Consider the following 21,840-nt stretch of genomic DNA (forward strand, 5'->3'; position numbering starts at 1 on the left):
TGAGCCAATATTGAGCCCCTGTTGCACCCCCAAAAGACTGCAGAGGGCAAATTGTGGGAACATAAGTGCCATCATTCTTTCCCAAAGTAGACTTAGAGACGGTGTTGTTGTAGAGGCGCAGTTCCCGGAGACACCCGCCCCCGTGACAGCTCGACTGTGATCTGGGTCAGAGGTGAGAGATATGGAGTCTCGGTTGTGAACTCTGGAATCTCCAAACTCGAAAAAAACAGTATCTTTTGGTCTCTAGCGTGATGGGATCCATCATTGCAGTAATACCAGATAAACTGTTACTGTTCCTCTACTTCTGAAGGAGAAAATGAGGAAAGACAGTACGTCACTCTATCCTCTAAAAAAGTTGTGTAATTTAAAACCAAATACATTTTTCGGCAGACGGATTTTCCTTTGTGTTGAGTATATTTTCTCATGATGGACAAAAAGCATATTTGTTTGTACTGGTGGCTCGTTTGCTGCTACAGCGAACAGCTGCTTCTCTCTCTCCACTCTTAGTTGCTGTCCTGCAGAAGTGATGAGTTTTTCATTTGTGAAAAACATTATCTAATGATTTATTAAGCTGGGTCATCCTGTGGGAAGATCTCTGTTTGAATTCAATCATGTCTTTATTTGATAAAAGCCAAAAACTTACCGTCCAACTTGTTGTGTCTTTCAGCTGGATCCTCAGACGGTGCAGTCCAAGAACTGGCACTTGGACGTCATAGAGATGAACGGGGTAAGAGGAGTCTCGGGATTTTAACTGTGAAAGGGATTTAAATCATAACATACATACACTAAGTATTGAGATCATATTTGTTCGGCGGTTATGTTAAGTAACCCAGCTTTTCTCATAATCAAATCTGTTTCCTCACATTCCTGCTGGAAGTCAGAGAGCGATTTTAATCCTTGAAATATGAGTGCAGATATTTTTGAAAAGAAGAACATAGTTTAAAACATAAGCTAAAAAGGGGGTTGGTGATTGTCCCAAAGTAAAATTCTGGCTCCCTCAGTGAAATGCAGTTTACTTAAGCTCTGTTGTTTGTTCATCAACAGATCAAAGTGGAATTCTCCATGAAGTTTACAAGTCGGGACCTCAGCTTAAAGAGAACGCCGTCCAAAAAACAGAGCGGGGTGTTTGGAGTCAAAATCAACGTGGTGACAAAGTAAGTATGTTCCTGTTATTGAAATCAGGATTCTCAAATCTGAATATATGAATAAAATACAACCTTAAAACCCTGAACATTCACCCACCTCGGAAATGTTCTCACGGGTGTAACTTGCTGTTTCCGTCCACAGGCGTGAACGCTCCAAGGTGCCTTACATAGTCCGTCAGTGCATTGAGGAAGTGGAGAAGAGGGGGGTCGACGAAGTGGGAATCTACAGGATCTCAGGGGTGGCCACTGATATCCAGGCCCTCAAAGCCGCTTTTGACACCAGTAAGTCTCCACTCACTGGTTTCTGTGGGACACTGCCCTCCTTCTAACTGGGGATAAAACAACCATTCTGATATTTTTTGTAACCACCATAAAGCAGGGTTGGGAATCAGAGAACAGGCAAACTATAATAAAATCTACAGTATATCACAACGTATCAGTTACAGAAGGTGGGAAATTATTCAAAATGAAAAGTGCAATTTAAGCCTTTTCATCAAACACATCCACAGATACATGCAACGTTGCATATTTACGAGAAAGATGAGGAGTTACTGTGTACTTTAGTACTTGTAAGTATTTTGTGTAAACCTAAACTGGTAAACTCGAACCTAAAGAACAAACCAACTTATATGATGGAAACATGGGAACATCCTGTATCTGTGCTTTAACCAGACTTACTTTGAATATAACACATGCAAAGGTACTTGTGTTGTGAGCATCTTTAAACACCAACAGGCCAACATGCTCAGTACACTCCTTTGACCAATGACTGTTCCATTGTGCTGTGCCAATAAATGATATTGAGTTAACCTGACAAAATATATGAAAGCTTAAACATTATAATATAAGTGACATCAAATGTCTATTTTTTATTTTTGTCCCATCAGTGTAGCATTAAAGAATTCATCCTGTCAAATGGTCTGATATCAAGTCAGCCATAAAGCATAAACCTACCTTGTCCATTGTACCTTCTCGGATATGTAGTTTGTGCATAAAGACTGTACGTGTGGACGTTTAAGATGAATATACTTGTAGAGTCGTTGCTGCAGCCCAGCGACGCAGTAAACAAGGTGTTGACTTTGACACTCTGTAGAGATTAGATCTGTGGGAACTGTCAGCGAGTCCTGCTGAGGAGCAGCAGCTGTCAAGTCTTCAACTTTCCTGACGCGTAAGAGTCGTTCACAGCTGCTGTTACGTCACCAGGGTCTGACCGAGCAGAGGCCGTTAACACCTCTTCTTTCTGGGGCTGATGTTCAACACATCTGCATCTGACTGAGTTATGAGAGATTCCATCATTCCTGGAGACAGAGAGAGCAGCTGTGTTGTTGTGGGTCTGTGCTAATGCAGTGTGTCCAGTTTCTAATCCCTCTGTGCCTGTGTCTGACCTGTAGATACCAAAGATATCCTGATGATGCTGAGCGACATGGACATTAACGCCATCGCCGGGACTTTGAAGCTGTACTTCAGGGAGCTGCCGGAGCCTCTGCTCACCGACCGCCTCTACCCCGCCTTCATGGAGGGCATAGGTGAGAGCTTCAGTAGAGGAGGTGTTTGTCAGCAGCAGGGGGCAGTTTGAGGATTTTACATAGGAGTTATGTTTGCCCATCTGGAAGGGATAAGGGTTAAAGTTAAAAGCTTAATTGGACCTGACGTCTTTTTCCTCTCCCTCACAGCGCTCTCAGACCCAGCAGCAAAGGAGAACTGCATGATGCACCTCCTACGCTCGCTGCCGGACCCCAACCTCATGACCTTCCTTTCTCTGCTGGAGCACCTCAAACAGTAAATGATCGCACAGACACACGCACACACACACATACACACACACACAAACAAACACCCACTCACACACAAATACCCTCCCCTCATACAGAAACACCCCATGGCCAGAGCTTTGCCTAAAAGGAGGAGATTTACTTCTTTCCAGCAGAGTTTTTCTGTCTGTGTTTTTTCCTCCAGTGACTCATATTCGATGTCAAAAACACAGCGACAACTGAGAAGCTCCCTCACCTCCCCGTTTTGCCAGATTAGTGTGTTCACCCGGAAAAGGGGCTTCATTGAGAACTTGTCTGATAAGTCCCCTTATGAGCCACATTTAAATTCACTAGGTCTTTCAGAGATTTTTATCTGGATCTACACCAAAGCACACACACTCAAAAATATCAGTCCCTTAAACAGTCCAGATTTTTTTTAATCAATATCTATGAATTATTCTCTAAGAGATCAACACATTTGCATAAAAAGCAGCAGCCTATCTCTCAATGATAAAGTTAGTAAAATCAACCTTCCTGGTTCCGCCCCCTGATCTGTATCTTCACCGACATTTTATTGGTTCTTTCCTGACTCATTCATGATCCTTTCACCAAGTTTGATGGTTGATGGTTTGATCTGACCAGTAGTTTACACACAGTCCTGCTAACTAACAGACAAACAAAAACCAAAAACATAACCTCTTTGGTTGAGGTAACTAGAAAAGTAACATATTCACACACTTCTTTCATCTCTCCTCCTACATCCAACTCTCTCCTGATTAAAAACGTTGAACCCACTCTCAGGTTGTTGAACCTTGTCAACATATTACTGTTTGACCAAATATGTGGGAAACCTGACTCAAATAGGCAGTCAAATCAAATCATCTTATCATCCAATGGCCATTTTTCACCCAGATATTGCCATCCTGAAATTAATTCATTCAAAATGACATATTCCTTGTAGTCCTACGGAGCATTAATTTTTTTTTTAGAAAGCTTTGCTTATATATTACTTTTCATTTAATTACATTTTTCTGTCGAACTTTGCAGTAAGAGTCAGCTTCACGCTCTCACCCACAGATTCCCAGTTCAACCACAGTGTTCTGCTTGTGTGCTGTGTTGTATGTGCCTCTGATTGTAATGACTCCACACCCGACTGTCCCTTCCTGAGCATTAAGCCCTGTCCGTGCTGACTTGATGTCCTGTCTTTCTTTGCTACAGTAGTGTGGCTGAGAAGGAGCCCATCAACAAGATGTCCCTCCACAACCTGGCCACCGTGTTCGGCCCCACCCTGCTCAGGCCCTCAGAGGCCGAAATCGCAAAGGGACAGCACATCACCATCGCCTCTGACATCTGGTCACACGACGTCATGGCACAGGTACCTACATACAGACCCACTTCAGACCGGGTATTAACATCCATCCTCAGTGATCCTGACAAGTTGAAGGTGCTAAGCACATGTCTGAATGCATTCGAATGAGTCCTGAGATCTGATCACTCAAACCACATTCAGATGTGGTCGCATTCTTTTCGCTGAGTGAACGTGAATTCATGCTGGACCACATCTGAAGGATCAACTGCTAACTAAAGTTTCACAATAAATCCTCTTTTTTAAACGCTCATCTTCATAGAGGGAAATTATGTACCTGATTATTTGCATACAGAGCGGGGAAGTAAGATCCACAAGTCACAGGAGGCACATTCAGGACGCGCTTTAATTCCAAGTGTGAGGACATGTGCTTAACGTTGACCTCTTGCGAGCAGATCTCTCAGGACGGATGTTTTAACCTCTCAATGTGAATCTACATATTAAAAAACTCCTTCTGTTGTTCTCTTTAGTTTAGTTTCACTATAAGTCTTCATGATACTCACTAGGAGTGTTCGCAGTAGAATGGTGCGTATTTGTCCTCTTTTCCAGATTCATTTTACTCCCACGTCGCTGAGTGACCCCTGTCACTGCGCTCTGTGCTCCCAGCTGTATTTAGGCTGAGAATCATCCATTCATCTCTACTGAGAGATGAGCTTCCTGTGCACAAATGTCTTTTTTTTGGCAGAATAAACAATATCCAGAGTAAATCATCATAAATGGGGCAGCGAGCACATGTGGGAGGCCCTGCAGCCAATTACAGGGATGCTGAGTGTTTGTAATACAGCTTTTTTCAATTGTAAATGTTTATTGTGTAAGTATACAGAATGTCAAACACCAAAGAAAGATGCTTCCGCTCACAGATCCTGAATATAATCTCAGTGATGTATTTACCCTCATTCCATAAAAACTACCGAGCCAATTAAATTAAGCTCCACTGACTCAAAGAAGACACTTCCTGAGTAGCAAAATGCTTTTTTTAAATTAAATTACTCACTTGAAAACTTATTTTACAGGTAAGCTGTGCGCTGAATTAAACAAACAGTAAATTAAATGAAACTTTCCAGACGTATGTCAGTCTGATGAGACTGATTAATGGGGAGATTAAAGGACTAAAGTGCAGCGCAGCAAGGGAGCAGCATCAGACTGATTCATACATTTTCATCAAGAGGATTGTCTAGACATACAACAACATTATGAAATGTTCTGAAGTGATTTAGCTCCAGTGTCTTTCAAAAGTGACAAGTTGCTTAACAAAATAAAAGTGCAAAGATATCAAATCATAGAAAAGCCACATCATACATAAAAGTGATTAATAGAATCTTAATCTGAATTCTGCTCAGTGGCCCACCATCAAAGCAGCCTGCTTACTATTATCATTATAAAGTTATAAACAATGATAATTAATAATATTGTTATTATTTAAACTTCACAAAAAGATAAAGTATACGTTTTTTAAGAGAATAAAGTTATGAGGAAACCGATGTTAGTGTTCAATTATTTACTAATAATCACTTTAACCATTCATAAAAAGTGTTAAGTTCAAAAGATTAAAAACCTTTAATGCCTAAGAAATACTTATATTGAATAGTAGAACTAGAACTAGGACAGTTGATGCAATAGATCAGCAGCTGCAGCAGTGGCTATGATACAAACACCTCATGGAGGTGATCAATGTTAAAGTTAAAACCTCTGTGCTCCATTTATTCAATTTGCAATAAATCTTATTGTTTATTCAATGTATTTCAATTCCACACACACTTCCCAAGGACACCATGATATATAGTAGACGTCCATTGCAGATAAACGTCAATAGGTTTTCATCAGGATCAGTCATCTATTGAGAGTACATCCATGGATTTGTTGCAAACAGGAGCTGCTAATGGCTTAATAGGGGGTGATGCAGTTTCCTCAATTTAATTTGACTTCCTGTGAGGAGGCTGCGCTGTCAGACTGTGAAACCCTCTGTATTACATGAAGTATAGATTTCAACAATAACTGATACGTGTTATAAAACGACCTTCCTCTCTTCTGCTCTCCTCTCCTCTCAGGTCCAGGTGTTGCTCTACTACCTGCAGCATCCTCCCATCTCCTTTGCCGAACTGAAGCGCAACACGCTCTACTTCTCCACTGACGTTTAAACCCCCCCCCCCCCCCCCCCCACCACCACCCACCTTCCTCAGGGTGCCACCTGCAGGTGAAAGAGTGGAAGACTCCATCCTGCCACTCGGTCCTCTCCTCCCAGAAGGCAGCTCATCTCAACTGTACAGCCCCCTCCCCTTCCATGCACACACACACACGTAAACATCTACTTTTCTCGCCTCCAAACCAACCGCTCCCCCGCCCTTGCCCTGAAGAGATGGAGCCGGACCTGAACGGAGGTGGTGAAGGAGATTTCCTAGTCATCTAGTAGTCCTGCGTCATGTCCTGTTTGTTATGTGAGGAGAGCAGAGCCAGCCCACACCTCCCACCTGAAGACAACAAGGCATTCTGGGAGCACAGGGGGGAAAGGATGAGGGGTGTCCAGATGCCGTGCCATGGTGGCGTGTGCTGTGGCGCCCCCTAATGAGCCCTTTCCAGACTATCAGTAGTTTTGTGTTCTCAGAAACCAGTCGACGCAGCCGCCAGCTGTTTTTTCTTTTCTCCCTGATCAGAGGCATTCCAGAAAAAACATGTTTTATATTTCTGTTCAACAGCTGTTTTCGTTCACTGTTTCTGTCTTTGTGCATGTGGTGGAGGACACTCGGGGATGTGTGAGTGACAATGCGGAGGTGTTTGAGTGACTGAGTGTGTTTAAGGGACTATAGAAGAACTTGTGAGGTTTCAAAGAGGCTGGGAAGTCATCCTAAGAAATGGCTGGCGACGTGTCTCTCTCTGTACTGACAGACGGGAGAGAACGGCCCTCCCCAGTGAGTCCTGGCTGGAATTAGCCCTATTTATTTTAAATATATATAATATGTGTGCCTGTACAGTTCTGTGCAACTAGAGAAATGCTCTAAGGAGTCTGTTTTTTGAAGTTTATTCAGGTAGTGATGTTATTTTTAGTCCCATTTCCTCACTCACCATGTCCATGGCTGGTAAGCTTTGCAGAGAAGATCACCAGGACGTCTGCCAATTCATTTCGAGTATTTCTCATCACTCAGTAGAGAGAAACAAGCCCCTCCTTCGTATGAGGTTTGTTGGGGAAAGAAATAAAAAACACAAAGAACTAACTTTTTTTTTCTTGATGTTGCATTGCAAGCCTGTTCCAAGTTTCTTACTGCACTGGTATAATCTATAGGATGATTTGCGTAGTTGCCCTCATTGCATGTTCAGCTTGTCAATCAAACCAGGCCGGGTAACACCAAGGTTAGGTGGTCTCTGCAGGGCCCATGCTGCGACTGGCCAAGTCCATCACTGCTCTGTACAAAGCACATCTTTCTGCTATCAAGCCTGCGACATATCTTCAAATACTGTAAGCACTGCTAGATGAGTACTATTTGATATTTTTAATATAAGATGAAAATGGAATAAAAAATGTTGTATTTTACTTCTTTTGAGAAGAATTTCAATATACTGTACTATTGAGGCTAAATGTCAATGTGAACTTTCCCCCCCTTTTTTAGTAAAATAAAAGCTCCCAAAACACTCTCACTTTGTCTGTTTGTGAATGAAGAGTCGAGAAAAACTATATCACATTATATAAACATCATGTTTCAGCTATATGCATGTAACTATACGGTACATGTAATAATTACCACTCTGACTGTACATTACCCAAATATAAGAAAAGTCTACATTTACAAATTTAGATTCATACACTTTTACAGTATATAATTGTTTGAGAATCTCATTTATAATATATTTGAGAATTGCGACTTCCACAGTTATTTCTATAATTTTTTTGATTCATTGTAAACAAAATTTACTGTCTTTGTTTAAGATTTTAAATCTTTACATACAGCGCCACCTAATGGTCAGCTTTACAAATTGTTCAACGTGAACTCAAATGAAAGGCACTCAGTAGAACACATTTCTTCACCGAGTCTCAAGTGGCCATAAACTTGATCCATCTACACCAAATTTCACACACTCATAGATATCAGTTCCCTAAATGTGCCTGACTTTCATCAGGAACCAATAATTGTTCCCTAAGAAATAATAGAAAATAATTTTTTTTATTGAATTATTAAACAAGCACACACAAAAATAATTTCCACGATCCGCTCTCTGATGCAGATCCATGACAAGATTATATGAGTTATTTCTTAGCTCATGTTCCATAATTGTAGTTTCATCAGCAGTTAATACTTTTTGCATAATCCTGTTGACAAACAAGGGTTTTTATTATTGAATAAGATGGTGACTGTGACAAATTCCATCTATTCCCAAAAGCTTGTTTTAAATAAAGCGTGACTTGTTTTTATATCCAGACCCAAATAATCTAGTGCTTTAGTGTCCACATTAAATTAACTAATGTCGAGATATTCTTTATTGAGGTGTAAGGATTATATATGTATAGTCTTCACAGATTTTTTAGGTGGAATGTTGGTACTTTTATCACAATGAAACGCTTTTAGCACATTAGTACATATTAGATTTTATAGTTTCTTTTTTTTTTTTTGGAGAGGAAAATAATTTGGGTTGAATGCACTGCATGTGTGTGTCCTGTGTGCATTATGCCAATTTCTCCTACACAAAACCGTGGTTTACACACTTGAGGATGAGGTTGGATCTGTGCCTATAATACATTTTTGTGTGATTATTTTGAGAAGTTCTGTTGTTGGCTGCGCTTCAATATTTCCCCTGTACCCATGATGCACTGAGAGTCAACACATTAAACTGATGGATGCCAGTTTACAAAAAAAACATATTTAATATAAATATCCTAATGTGGATTAGTTACTGACAAATCATCAATGTCGTGACTCAGAGAAACAGTGACTTTCATTTAACATTTATACATTTTACCTCTAAAGCATTCAGCAGAGTTTCTCGATTTTCCATAACAAGTTGGTTTGTTTTGCTCAAACTTCCCACCAGACAAAAGTAGATGAAACACAGGAGGAAAACAGAAGTCAGGTCTGTTTCAGTTCCCGGTGGCGTCACTGTACAAACAGGAACCTGTGACTTCCTCCAAATAAATCAGTTGTGCCTCTGCAGAAATCCTCCATGGTAGATATTCACAGTAGGTCCTCACAGGCTTGTCCACATGTACAGATACAGTTCCCACTGAGCCGCTCTCTAACGGCTCACCGCCAGTAATATTCAATGGCAGCGGAGAACGCAGCAAAACCTCCGCACCCCAGGGCCCCAGCTTTCAGACCAGCTGCAGAACAGAAGAAAAAAACATTAGAGATAAAATACCTTGAATGTATAACATGAGAGTAAATGTATCAGGCTACGTACCACGGAATCCAATCGCTCCTCCTGTTACGCAGCCGCTGTACACTGCGTTCTTCCAGTCAGATTTACCCCGATGCTGCAAATCAAGATTAGACACAGAAAAAGAAATGGAAAAAGTGAAGAAAGAGTGAAGGTTTGTTTGTTTTGGAAATCTACATAGCGTTGTTTAACAGTTTAACACCAGGGGGAGCTGTCACTCCATTTTGAGAAAGCAGAGGAGCTCTACAATAACATCTGTCAGGAAATATGGAAGATGAGGTATTTCCTTAAATAGTTAGTACTTATAGTACTTGTATAGCTTCAGTCCAAATACTGTCAGAGATCAGCTGAAGCAACACTGTGCAACTAGACAATGAATATTCCTGTGTACTTATACAAACATTTAAAACTGCTCTCCAGTCAGTCAAACAACAATTATCAAATACAATTACTAACCTCTCCACACAGACTCTCCCTGAGTTTCATTTATAGTTGGTTCAACTTGGAAATACTCCATACTTCCATTTCTACATAATCAATGTTTCAGCCGTTTTGTTTTATTTTACACTGATGTTCACATTTGATACTGCTGGAGCAGTTTTATAAACCCCCCCATCACACTGAACACGCCCCACTCATGTAGCTGTGTAAGTTTAACAAATAAACTTCAGCGTTAAACAAAGTGTTTACATTCATTTTTAATTTGGGGTTTTGCTACAGAGAACATTATGAAGTTTCTTTCATCTAATTTATTTCTTTACTTTAAGCTCCTGCCTCATTCATTTATTCTTTAATATTTAAATCAGATTGCACAGATAACTGATTTGTAGCATAATATATAAATGATTGATTTTTTAAACCACATTCTAATGACAGTCTTTCATTTCAGGCCTGTTTATGAACTGTGTGTTTATATCCATCACACATGATGAAGACGCCATGAGGAGCAGCCGGAGTTGGGACTTACTGATTCTATGACGCACTCTGTGCAGGAGAACATGGCGCCTACGATGGCAAAGTTCTTGGCGTAGGACATGCCCCTCGAGCCCATGTCTTTGAGGACTTCTCGAGCTGTCGGAGTTCTCAGGGGGTCTTTAGGATCGAAGCCCACGTTGGTGTCGATGCCGGCAGTGAAAACACCAAATGCTCCTCCAAGAACGAACCCTGTGGAGAGAACACACACCGACATGAGTGAGGTAATAAATAAAGCACGAGACTTCAGGAAGACAATATTTCTGTAGTGCAGTCAGACAACTGATATTATAATGTTTATTGCAACAGAAAACCATGTTAGTGTTTGGCGTCTAGGCTCTGACTTAAGGACTCCCCCCCGATATGATTACATAGATATGACGGGAGTGATGAGCAAATACTTATAACACTAGTTGGAGCCTACAGGTGGATGCTGGGCTGGAGGGGCTGAAGGAACTGGCAGCAAAAGGGAGCGATGGGAAATGTTCTCTGCTTATATAGACAGCATAATAGGGTGGGTGTGTATTATAAATTGTGAGAGAGAGGGAGGGATGTCACATGATGAATGTCACATGATGTATGTCCACTACTACATTATGACTGTCAGACCGTTACTGCCTTGGAAGTGACTGGCCATGTTAGTGTGATGTGCAGTAGACATGGTGGATCGTGTTGGCTGCTGATCGTGGATTATGATAATAAATTAGATTGTTTAGGTAAACAGCAGGTTCACTCACATATATATACTACTACTGACCAAACCTTTATCATAACTGCTCCCTTCATCTCTGTCAGACTTTCTCTGATTGGTGTAAAAACTTCCACATTTTTGTTAGACAGTCTTTCCTGATGAATTTTGTAAATATTGTGTTCTTGATGTGCTCTGTTATAGATGAAGTATACTGCAACACAAAGGATACCTAACTATTAACTCACACTGAGGTCTTTAAGATCTTTCCCTCATTAAAAGTAGTTTTTAGGATGTTTTTATTCACAATAGTAAAGGGTTAAGGGTAGTCTTGCCTTGTACAGATCGCTAATGTGGAGCTTTGAGCCCAGAATCTATATAACAAATCCTGCATGATTTATACAAATACCTGTATATGATACACCTGTATATAAAGGGTCTAAGCAGCTGGGTGTCTTTACCTCCCACACAGGCCAGCACGGACTTGAAGGCGCAGCTCTCCATTCCTCTCTCGATCATCTTCTGCTCGTCGCTCTTCATAGGCATCGGCAGCCCCCCCATCACCCCGGGGCTCAGCTCCTTCAGCGGCCGCTTGTCCCCGATCAGGTGCTCCAGCATCAGGCTGTACTGGATGGTGTCCAGACCCGGAGCAGCCGGGCCCGGACCTTGCGGGTCGGAGGCAGCAGCGTCCGCAGCTCCCGTGGAGGCGGCCATGTTTCTCAATGACAGAGCCTCACGTAAATGTAGCCGACGCTACGACATGCCTCTGCAGATTCGTCACATTTCTAACGCCTGAATACAGAAATAACCTAAATAGAAATCAACGAATGAACAGTAAAACCGGTAAATATATGTACACATTTTAATATTACTATTCTCATGTTCCAATGAAGAGTTTTATTTATATTATTGTCAGCACACTCGACACAGAGTGAACACGTGATTTAAACAGCCAGTGATCTGGACCCTCCACTAACGCGTGTGATTCAAATAATAATAATAATGATGATAACAACAAATAATAACTGTAGTGACATTAATGATAATATGTATGTTATAATAATGATAATAATAACAAAATTGATAATAATCATAACAATAATAATAATGGGGATGATAATAATAATAGTAAGACGAAGACGAAGAAGAAGAAGAAGAAGAAGAAGAAGAAGCAATGTGGTGTACAGTAATGAGTATTTATATGTAAATCTAACATATAACAAACCACTCTCAATGCTATTTTCATGCAGCTTAACTCTGTGTATATCTGTGGCAGATGTGTTACAGATGTGTTTCCATCCCGTTTAAATAGAGGGAACAACAAAATATGACTAAAGATAGTACTAAACTCCATGAACTCTCGTATGACATTTTTTTAAATATATATATATATATAAGGACTACGTTTCCCAAGATTCACCTCGAGCACTGCGTCAAATCAGCTCTCTGCAGCGCGCGCTCCACCTACCGGCTCCAGCGCGGCACGGGCCGTTGGTGGCAGGAGTCGCGTGCGCGTGTCGGTGGCAGCAGCAGCAGCATCCCGATGAGAGGAGACACCGCGGCCACAGCGGACAGGTGAGAGCCGCTGGAATCCTCATTACACCGACACCTCACACGACTCGAGCCGCTTTGGAACGTCTGTTGGTGTCCACCTCCCCGCCAGTGCGTCTCTGCTGTGGGGTTTAAACGAAGTAACGCGTGTGTGTGAGAGTCGCGCGGGACGTGTTGTTGTGTTGTCGCCAAACCGATGACAGCACGTTAGCCGACAGTAACAAGTCCCCGCTCGCGCGCTGTGCCTTTAATTTAATGACTAATCATTGAGGAGCGGACGTGTATTTCCTCATCTCGTCTATGTTTAACCTGAGGGCGTGTTAACTTCGTGTGTCACCGTCCGACTGAGATGTCAGGCAACATATTTCCCATTTCACGTGGCTCCATCCTTGTTTTGTTTTTTTGTTCTCATTTAGCTAACGTTGCACCATTCCTATAGTCGTGAGTTCAGGTGGATCCCTGCTCGATCCCTGCTCTCCACCTGCCTCGGAAACCTCCCTGTCACTGGCGCACTTCTTACCGCACCATGTCATAAGTCACATCTGACAGAGATGGTGTTTTCTTACCGAAGCCTGGTGTAACCTGTCACCTGTGATCGTTCTCCAGTGTGGAGGGGAAATACTGCAACTCAATCAAAGCTGTGCTCAGGATGTTAAAAAAAACTGAGTCTCCTCAGTGCAGCCATCCTTACAAAAAAACAAAACGTATGTCAAATACACATTTTCTCGCCTTATATGGATGAGGAAGAGTTTATTATTTAATTATATGTTAAATGGTTTCCATTTATCTTAATCCTAATCATTACTCTCCATTCATATTCTCATTGGACTTTGCAGCCCAGCTATAAACTTCGGTCTTAAATGTTTTTTGAATCTTTAAAACATTTCGATCAATAAAATGTTTAATCACCAGTCTTTATGTGCCGTAGCTAAACTCTGTGTAACCTGCGGCTGACAGGAGCCTGTGCTGACAGACGGAGTTCTAACTGTATTTACCACATTTGCCCCACAGCTTCGGCTCCCTGTGTTTTCATGTGCGTTTCACACTTTGCTGCTGTCAGCTCTGGCAGCAAAAAATGTGAAATTGGAACGTTTTCAGTGCACGGCAAGCGTTTCCCCCCCCCCCACAGAACCACCTCAGTGCGCTGCAAGTGGTTTCTCTTCACATGATCCGCTCGCCATTGGTTCCTCATTAGATCAGAGCCATGTGAAGCAGTGGAACAAAGTGCTGCTGTGTTGGTTATCAGTAGAGGTTTGTTCTCTGTGTCTTAAATAGGTTCGTAAATGCTTCAATGTGGCAAACTAGCATCCTGACTGAGCTACTGTGTGTCGCTCTTTTCTTACCATAAAATCTTTACTTGTATACTGAAAAAAGGGAAGTCAGGGGCAGAGAAATTACTTGATTTTTGAACACATCCAATCAGTGTTTCAGAAACACTCGCTTCAATAATAAACCGTTGCTATTTTGGCCATGTATCGCTGTGGCTCATAATTGGATGTGACAAAAGGGGAAAGCTTTAAAAATAATCTAATTGCAGAGCTAATGTTGTGTTTAGAGGAGAAACCAGACTTTCAGTGGTACACGGTTCCTTCCTGAAAAACCCAATGGGCAACAAATGACCGCCTTCACTTTCTTCTGATTCCTTTGATTATGCCCGTAAAGTTCAAATAGGAGCAGTGCACCAGTCATTTATGATGCAGTCAATGTGCATGTCGTTTGTAGGTAATTACAGCCTTTGTTTTTTCCTCATGGTTAAACGCAGGCCTCTGTGCTCTGTGCTACACAAGTCCACATTTGGTGCTGGATCTCCATATCGCCTAAAGCTCCCTTTACAGCTTTGTCGGTGTCCTCTACATGAATGGCACTGCTTTTCCATCCTGAGATGTTTGTTTTTTTCTTTAGTTTTTTTTAATGTTGCTTACTGAATGGGTCTCTCTTCTGTTAGATGTCATTAACACGCCCACTCGCTCACGGTGATTCACTGGGTTTTGAGTTCTGGGTGGAGAAACTCTCAATTGTACATTTGCCTTCTCACATACAGCCCCTCCGCATAATTTTAGGAGATTATCCAGAGTTCAGTGCTTGTCTTAGAGCAGCTTTAGAGTGTGTTATTGATTACTTGGCTTGTTGGAGGAACACACACAAACAAACACTCGTACCTGGAGTTACACTGTATGTCCTTGTATAGCCCGGAGCACTGAATCTCCCTTGTTTTGTTTTTTTCCTATAGTTGCGTTCATCCTCTGTTCACCTCATTATCCAGGCAGTTAGTCATTGGCTTTCATAGCCAAGTGTTATGTGGGGAGAACCCATGGCTTGTTGTACAGTGGTCACTGGTGAACATCCTGACAGCTGAAGAATTTAAATGTATGTGAACCTGACATTAAAAGGACAATTCTCCTCTCAGTCTCACACACTCAGGTATATGTCGGTGTACTAGATTTACTTATGGTAACTACATCACTTAGGGACACTTAGGGATGTCCTTCATGTGCTGCTGTAGCGGACATATGAAATGACTCAAGGTGGGGGGTGGGGTAACATTAGGAATGACCTTATCCAGCTGTGGTAGGAGCATTGAATGACTGTACTGCAGTGATGTGGAGTTGTGCTGTATGACTTCACATTCTTTGATGCTGAATTTACTGCCTAGTAATTCCACTACTCTATGGAAGGAGATTCTATTATAATAAGGACCTGTGAGACGTGAGTCTGGGTCTGATTATGTAACCCTCGGCTGTCCTCCTGAACCTGATGCTGATCCTGTCGGTGCTGAATTCAGCAAGACCATTAGTTGCTGTGTAGTGTCAGCCGTTAATGAACTGTCAGTCAATGTAGATGGATCCAAGGTGTCCCCGCCTCTTGTCCAATGTCAGCTGGGATTGACTCCACCTCCCTGCACGACCCACAAAGGATACATGTTATAGATAATGGATGGATATACAAATAGTCTCATTTATAAAGTAGTTATATTATCCAATTCAATCCTGAGTAATGATAAGCAGTATCTTTGTTGATTAAAAAATTGAGATTGAAATGGTTCTCTAGATAGATCATTTCCTGCCAGCTGGGTCAGAGTAGTGCAGTTTTTGGAATCTGGTGCCGGGTGCAACAACCAGGTTTGTAAATAGATCAAAGTAGCAGCAGTTTTCAAGGAAAACATCAGGTTAACCAGGGGTCACTCCCTTTCTGATCTTTACACTTTGTAGGCCACACAGTCACAGATAACGATGCCAAAATTTCAAACTTCTATCTAACTCCCTTATAAAGGATCTCAGACAGATGTTATTTCAGTTCAATAGGTTTCTAAGATGACCAAATCATAATGAAAAGTTAATGTGACCCCATTAGGAACTAACTGTTAATCCAAGATGCTGCTTAATGTTCAAGTTCAGCGTTTTCCTAACCGTTGCATCAACAGGACCCTCATCTTCCAAGAAAACACATAACACATGTTATTTAACTTATTTATTCTTTTTTTCAGCTCTGTTTGAGAGTCTCTGATGCATTTAGCGTTCATTTACAGTACAGTGGGAACTTAGAAGACAGACTTGTTATCTTTCCCCAGGAGGCGTGGCCTGGTCTGCATACAGATGGAGTGGCAAGTCATTTACTGCAGAGGAGGAGGCTTTAATTGAGGAGATAAGGGGAAATGACCTGATTACCGCTGGAATGAGAACTGGTGTGAGCTTTAGTCAGTAAATAGGCAGCCACAGGCCAGACTCCTCTGGTTTGTGGTTCCTCGATAGTGGGACAAGCTGCCAAATGCTATCGGATCAGGGGCGTCTTGAGGACTCATCTCCTCTGAGAGCACCTCCTCTCCTGTCACCCCCCAACGACTTCATCTCATCTCATTGTCTTAATGAACAGATTTAGCACTTACTGCTTACTTCAAGGTCTCCACTGTACTGAAGCCTCAGTGGTGTACCTCAGATGCAAGTCACTTTAGATAAAAGCATGTCACAAATTATATATTTACGTTATAAATATAAATAGAAGTGTCCTTATTTCTGACAGAATGTGAAGCTGCTCAACTAACTGGCTGCAGCTAAATTCTGTGTGATATTTAAACTAAACATAAACTCAGTACTGCCAGAGGCCAGGGTGGTTCCCTGTCTCCACTTCTTCCAGAGACCTGTGGAGGAAAGTGCAGTGCAGTGGCACGACATTGCTTTCTGTCTGCGAGTAGTATAAGTTCGCTGTGAAGGAAGGCAGCTCCAAGCATCGTCTTCCTGTGGCTCTGCTTTTAATTCAAACACCGTCCAGGAAATGGATCACATACTTGACAAGCATCACAATCTAACCCACTAGCTTCAAGGAATGCTGCTGCTTCTCTAAATGGGTCATCTGGGCCCACTTCTGAAGCAAAGCTGAGATGTGATCACACTTTTCTTTTGCCTCCTCCGCAGCCTGTGAGCAACAGCGACAACCTGCAGTGAAGGGTGAGGTGCGAGTCGAGAATAAGTAGATATTATTATTATTATGATCCCTTCCAGGTGAACAGGACAAGCGGGTTTACAGCTGTGACGTTTGGCGTGTGCGGGGAGTGTGGTTTAAGTATTTGCTCGGTAGCTGAAAAGCTGTTTGACCCATTGTAATCTCCTCTGGTCTCTCTCCACACAAGTGAAACACACCCACAGTGCACATCAGGTGGTTATTATGCCACAAGTCTGTTGCAAACTCAAAGGACGTAGGGAGGGGAAAGCTCCTCCTGGCTTGGACAGTAATTTTACTGAACGTCTCTTATACTAAAATGTTCCGTTGTGGAAAATCACTGAGCTCTGTTGTCTTTTTTTATCCCCATCACGGTTCTCATGGATGCTATGCTAGTGTTTCTATGGAATCCGCCCACTCATACCAGACAGGAAAGCAGCTGAAGACTCTGCAACGTGGCTCTGACTGCCTGTTTATTAGACAAGAACTTTGACACCATCCGAGCAGGAAGTTGGTCTCTCGAGGGAGCCAGCTCTGAGACAGATGAAACGCAGGATGAAGTAGATGAAATATGCATGAAGACTGTATCCATATACTTTAGGCCTGGTGAAAACAGAATAGTGATTTTTTTTTTTTAGGGGGTAAGGAATGTCTCTGATTGCAATAAGTTCATCATTCATTCTTTTTGGGGATGATGACAATTAGATCTGGATGATAATTCTTGATTACAAGTTTTTTAAATCTTATTTATATGCATTAAGTTGATCAATTCCACACATAGAATATAGCACCAACAGCCGAAAAGATAACACAGGCATTTATCCTGAGAGGACTGATACTTTATTTATTTTTTTAATCCTGTGTAAAGTTTGGGCAGTGGTCTGTAATCCGAGAATGTGGACTTTTAAAAGTTAAATTCAAGTACACAATATAATGTAAATAGCTGTTAATATTGTGTCAATAATCAGATGTTAATTGGGAACTTTGTATTCCTTTTCGTGCCTCTTGGCCATGATACATCACATTTAATGAGCCTAGCAAACACTTGTTTTTTTGAAAGTTTGGTAAGGAGGAGTTTTTCTGTGTTTTTATTTATAAATTATAAAATCATTCTTGAAGACTTGTTACGGCTCTTGATTGACTCTTTCCAGCAATATTTAAAGCAGTGGCTCTGTGTACAATGGTGGTTAGCATGAAGGCTTATAGCATCAAACAAGATGTATGTGCAAACCTACATAGTTCAGCTCTTTTGAGGTGTTGAATAATGGCTGGATGTTCAGGTTCTTTATTCCCAGGAGTCTGAACACTTTAAATAGTGTTTGCACAGCTGTTCTAGTTTGTTTAGAATATTGGTTGTGATCATAATTCTTGTTTGCTGCTGTCTCTGCAGAAAATGTCACACATTTACAGCTGTAAATATTGTGTTAGTCATTCTGTGTGTTTGTGTGTTTGTGTCTGGGGGGTTGGGGGGTGTGTGTGTGTTGAGAATCAGTTTGACTGTTAAGCCTGAAACATGCTTCTGCGTTTTCACGGGCCCGTAAGCGCAAGAGCCCTTCCGGGTCCCTTACGTGCTTATGTATCCCTCCTTACGTGCTGACGGGTGTCGACCCCCTTTTCTAAAATTTACGGCAAAGCTCCGCAAGCTCCCTCAGCCCGCAAGGCTGTGATTGGTCTGCTCTACATCCCTTCTGGAGCTGCATTTCCGGTTTCATGCCCCATAAAACCGGCAGAAATCACGGAAGATTTAGAAGAACGAATATGGACCATATAGAAGAGCACTTGGCAGAAGATATCCGATAGTATGATCACTTGTATAACCTGTCACTGACTGGCGGATTTGTCCGCCAGAAAAAGGCTACGAGGAGCCGCAGTGGCTATATAAATAAACAATCGACGAAGAAGAAAGAAGGCGTCTCTAAGGTCGTCTCGACAAAAAGCATTACTCCGCCTAGTGTTCTGGCGCAGAATTGCTTTGTAAGACGCGCAACGGTTGGGGAAGCATGAATGAAAACGAGTCTTGCGCCACAGCGGCGTGAAAAGACGCAGACGCAGTCGCAGAAGCATGTTTCAGGCTTCAGACCTTTGGGAGTAATGGTATTTTGGAAAAGTGAGGACATTCTGGCCCTCACAACCTCAAGGGGCTTTTAGAGTGTTAAGACTTGGTTTTAGGGTTCAGGTTAGGGTCGGTTTTAGGTTAGATTAGATTAAGGGCCCATGGAATACATACACTATGTCAATGAGTGCCTGTATTAACATGACATGACAAAATGTGACTTTGCAGACACTTACAAAAGCAAGTGAGGCAGTTTTAAGGCCTTCGGCATGTACAGATCTTGTCACATGCAAGCAGATCAAAATGATGGCCCACTACACAAATGTGAGTTGTCAAACAAAGAGTGCTGAAAAGTGCCTACATTTAGGCCAGTATTTGGTTTAACTCATGTGTCGTTGCATCCCAGTTCAATTAATCCTGTCCACTGTTAGACATCAGGTAAAACTACTAACCAGCTTATGATTTGATTAATGTAGTATAGACAACTAAGAACTCATGGTTCATGGAACAAGTTCATGGATATTGTGTCTGTTGTGATCCTACGCTCTCTAGTTTTATGTGAAACAAGCCTGTGACTTCCTTGATGCAGCTTTTAGGGAAGACGGTTTGCGTCTTGTTGTGGACGAGTTTCAGGTCCCTCCAGACTAAAGGGGGAACCCAGAAGGAGAACAGAGACCGTCTCACAGCACGAGATGCAGACTAATCCCTCCCTCTTCCTGTTTCACTTCAGCTGAGATAATGAGTTTTCACACTGCACTTTCTTAGACCCAGGTGTTGTACAGATGCGTCCGAGCTGCCAACGTGGTGAAGCACAATTCTGAGCTTCTGTTTCAGCCCATTAAGCACACATGTTTCTCTATTTTTCTAGTGCCAAACTACTGATCTAGTAACAGAAATCTATTCTGGCTCTATTGAAGGGGATGGTCACATGTTCAGCTGTTGTTATGGCCATAAGATCAGTAACAGTAGCAACACATCAACATAAAAAAAAACACACATATAATCTCTGCTTTCATTTTTGAGAATCTTATTTCCTGTGTGCTTACACTGTCATCCGTATCATGTTAACCTTGTCATATTAGGGTCTAGTTAAATTAGACTCCAATATGAACTTTAGTGAGTTTATTTTATTTATAGATTAAATGACAATAGTAATGGCTAATGAAATTATTGTATCATATTATAAACAGTTTCAGCAGCTGCTATAATATCATTCATGAACATTTATTTTCTTCAAAAAATGTTTTTGCTTGACTTTTACCTTGACAGTTGATCTATGTTGAATTATGAAAATAGGTAATGCCAATTTTCTCTTACTCCTTTTTAATGTTACAATCACCCGTCTCATCCTTAACACCATAGTACTGCGAGCTCAGTGAAATCACAGCTTAGTCCAATAACAGATTGTATTCAAAGGAATTGACTCACAGTTAAAATCTGTTATTCTGTTATTGTTATACAATAAGAAACAAAACTGCTTTAAGTTTGAATCTTTTTGTATTTTGTCAAATAGTTTGAGGTCTCGAAAAATGGGAAACAAATATTTATTTATATTTAATTGTATCATTGTAGTATACATCACAGAGTAGTGCTACATATTCCACCAACAGTAAAAACTATACATTGGAGTCCTTCATGTTCTAATTTGCCCTTAATCTCAAATATGTATTTACATTTTCTAAAACTTCGTCAACATTTGTTTCAATGTTATAGATTCATAATGGAACTATAGGCTCAATTTAAAGTGATCATGACATATTTTAGTCTTATTTTAGCCATACACTATGCTGAATGACCGTCACTTCCTATTTTGCATTTGTTCTCATATCCCGTGTAAGTGTTGTGTCTGTGTGGAGAGTCTGAGTCAGTCAGTGCTGTTTCCTGTGGCCAGAGGAAGGGAAAACACAGAGAATCAAGATGCAGGAGCTGCCCAAGAGCCAACTGAGGGGGTTTCACCCCTGAGACCTATCTCACCTCATCGAGCCCCATACAGGCTTCATGTTCCATCATGATTTATTAATGATTGGCCTGTTTCACACTGTAGAGGCCTGCTGTTCCCCAATTCACCATTTATGTGTTTGTTTTTAATTTATGTAAGGTCTTGGCAGTTTGGAAGCTTATTCCTGTTGGAAACTTCTTAAGAAATGTCCTCATACATAAGTTGTCATTTTCAGTAGGCTGGTATTTACTGGTCTATCTTTGCGGTGCTTGTGAGTAAGTGAGGGGGACATGAAGTCAAGTGGCCCTTTGCTTTTCCTCCAAGTACATGTTCTATATTGGGATACCTTGGACCGTTATTGTTCTTATAACATTATCCGTTTACCAGTAGAAAAGTGAGTTATTCATTTATTTTTTTGCTGCACTGGTGACTCCTCTGGGCACCTCAATGGAGTTGGACGTGTTCCGATCCGCTGGTGACACCAAGCTGTATGAAATTAAGCAAAAGGAAAACAACAGTTATTTTACATATCATAGTATCTCATTATTAGTATTTCTATAGTAGTATGGCTTTTTCTTCT

The 21,840-nt window shown here is 41.4% G+C and overlaps 3 protein-coding genes across 6 annotated transcripts in view; 2 read left to right on the plus strand and 1 right to left on the minus strand.

Annotated features, from left to right (window-relative positions):
• abr (ABR activator of RhoGEF and GTPase) overlaps window positions 1-7,890 on the plus strand; it is a 122,755-nt gene extending 114,865 nt beyond the window's left edge. For all 4 annotated transcript variants that reach the window (XM_062406059.1, XM_062406060.1, XM_062406061.1 and 1 more), the window contains 7 exons: window positions 668-727; window positions 1,045-1,154; window positions 1,288-1,427; window positions 2,537-2,671; window positions 2,819-2,924; window positions 4,115-4,271; window positions 6,311-7,890. In XM_062406059.1, coding sequence (XP_062262043.1) covers window positions 668-727; window positions 1,045-1,154; window positions 1,288-1,427; window positions 2,537-2,671; window positions 2,819-2,924; window positions 4,115-4,271; window positions 6,311-6,400 — 798 coding nt within the window. In that variant the 3' untranslated portion in view covers window positions 6,401-7,890. The remainder of the gene's footprint in view (window positions 1-667; window positions 728-1,044; window positions 1,155-1,287; window positions 1,428-2,536; window positions 2,672-2,818; window positions 2,925-4,114; window positions 4,272-6,310) is intronic.
• A 1,204-nt stretch (window positions 7,891-9,094) lies between these two features.
• Window positions 9,095-12,050, minus strand: timm22 (translocase of inner mitochondrial membrane 22 homolog (yeast)). Its single transcript, XM_062407006.1, has 4 exons — window positions 11,745-12,050; window positions 10,591-10,787; window positions 9,648-9,720; window positions 9,095-9,567 (listed from the first exon to the last, which is right to left on the minus strand). The coding sequence occupies exons 1-4, from the start codon at window positions 11,995-11,997 to the stop codon at window positions 9,491-9,493; spliced, it is 600 nt and encodes a 199-aa protein (XP_062262990.1). The 5' UTR covers window positions 11,998-12,050; the 3' UTR covers window positions 9,095-9,490.
• Window positions 12,051-12,763: 713 nt separating this feature from the next.
• The window catches only part of specc1 (sperm antigen with calponin homology and coiled-coil domains 1), a 67,581-nt gene continuing 58,504 nt past the window's right edge, over window positions 12,764-21,840 (plus strand). The window contains exon 1 of the mRNA XM_062407013.1: window positions 12,764-12,858. The gene's annotated coding sequence lies outside the window, so the exon portion shown is untranslated. The remainder of the gene's footprint in view (window positions 12,859-21,840) is intronic.

Source organism: Platichthys flesus, chromosome 15 (assembly GCF_949316205.1).
Source record: "Platichthys flesus chromosome 15, fPlaFle2.1, whole genome shotgun sequence".
Lineage (NCBI taxonomy): Eukaryota > Metazoa > Chordata > Actinopteri > Pleuronectiformes > Pleuronectidae > Platichthys > Platichthys flesus.

Coding starts and splice junctions, on each gene's coding strand:
- timm22 (XM_062407006.1), bottom strand. CDS start 11,997: ATGGCCGCCTCCACGGGAGCTGCGGACGCTGCTGCCTCCGACCCGCAA. Junction 10,788..11,744: donor CGTGCTGGCCTGTGTGGGAG/GTAAAGACACCC, acceptor TTCTCTCCACAG/GGTTCGTTCTTGGAGGAGCA. Junction 9,568..9,647: donor AGGAGCGATTGGATTCCGTG/GTACGTAGCCTG, acceptor TCTGTTCTGCAG/CTGGTCTGAAAGCTGGGGCC.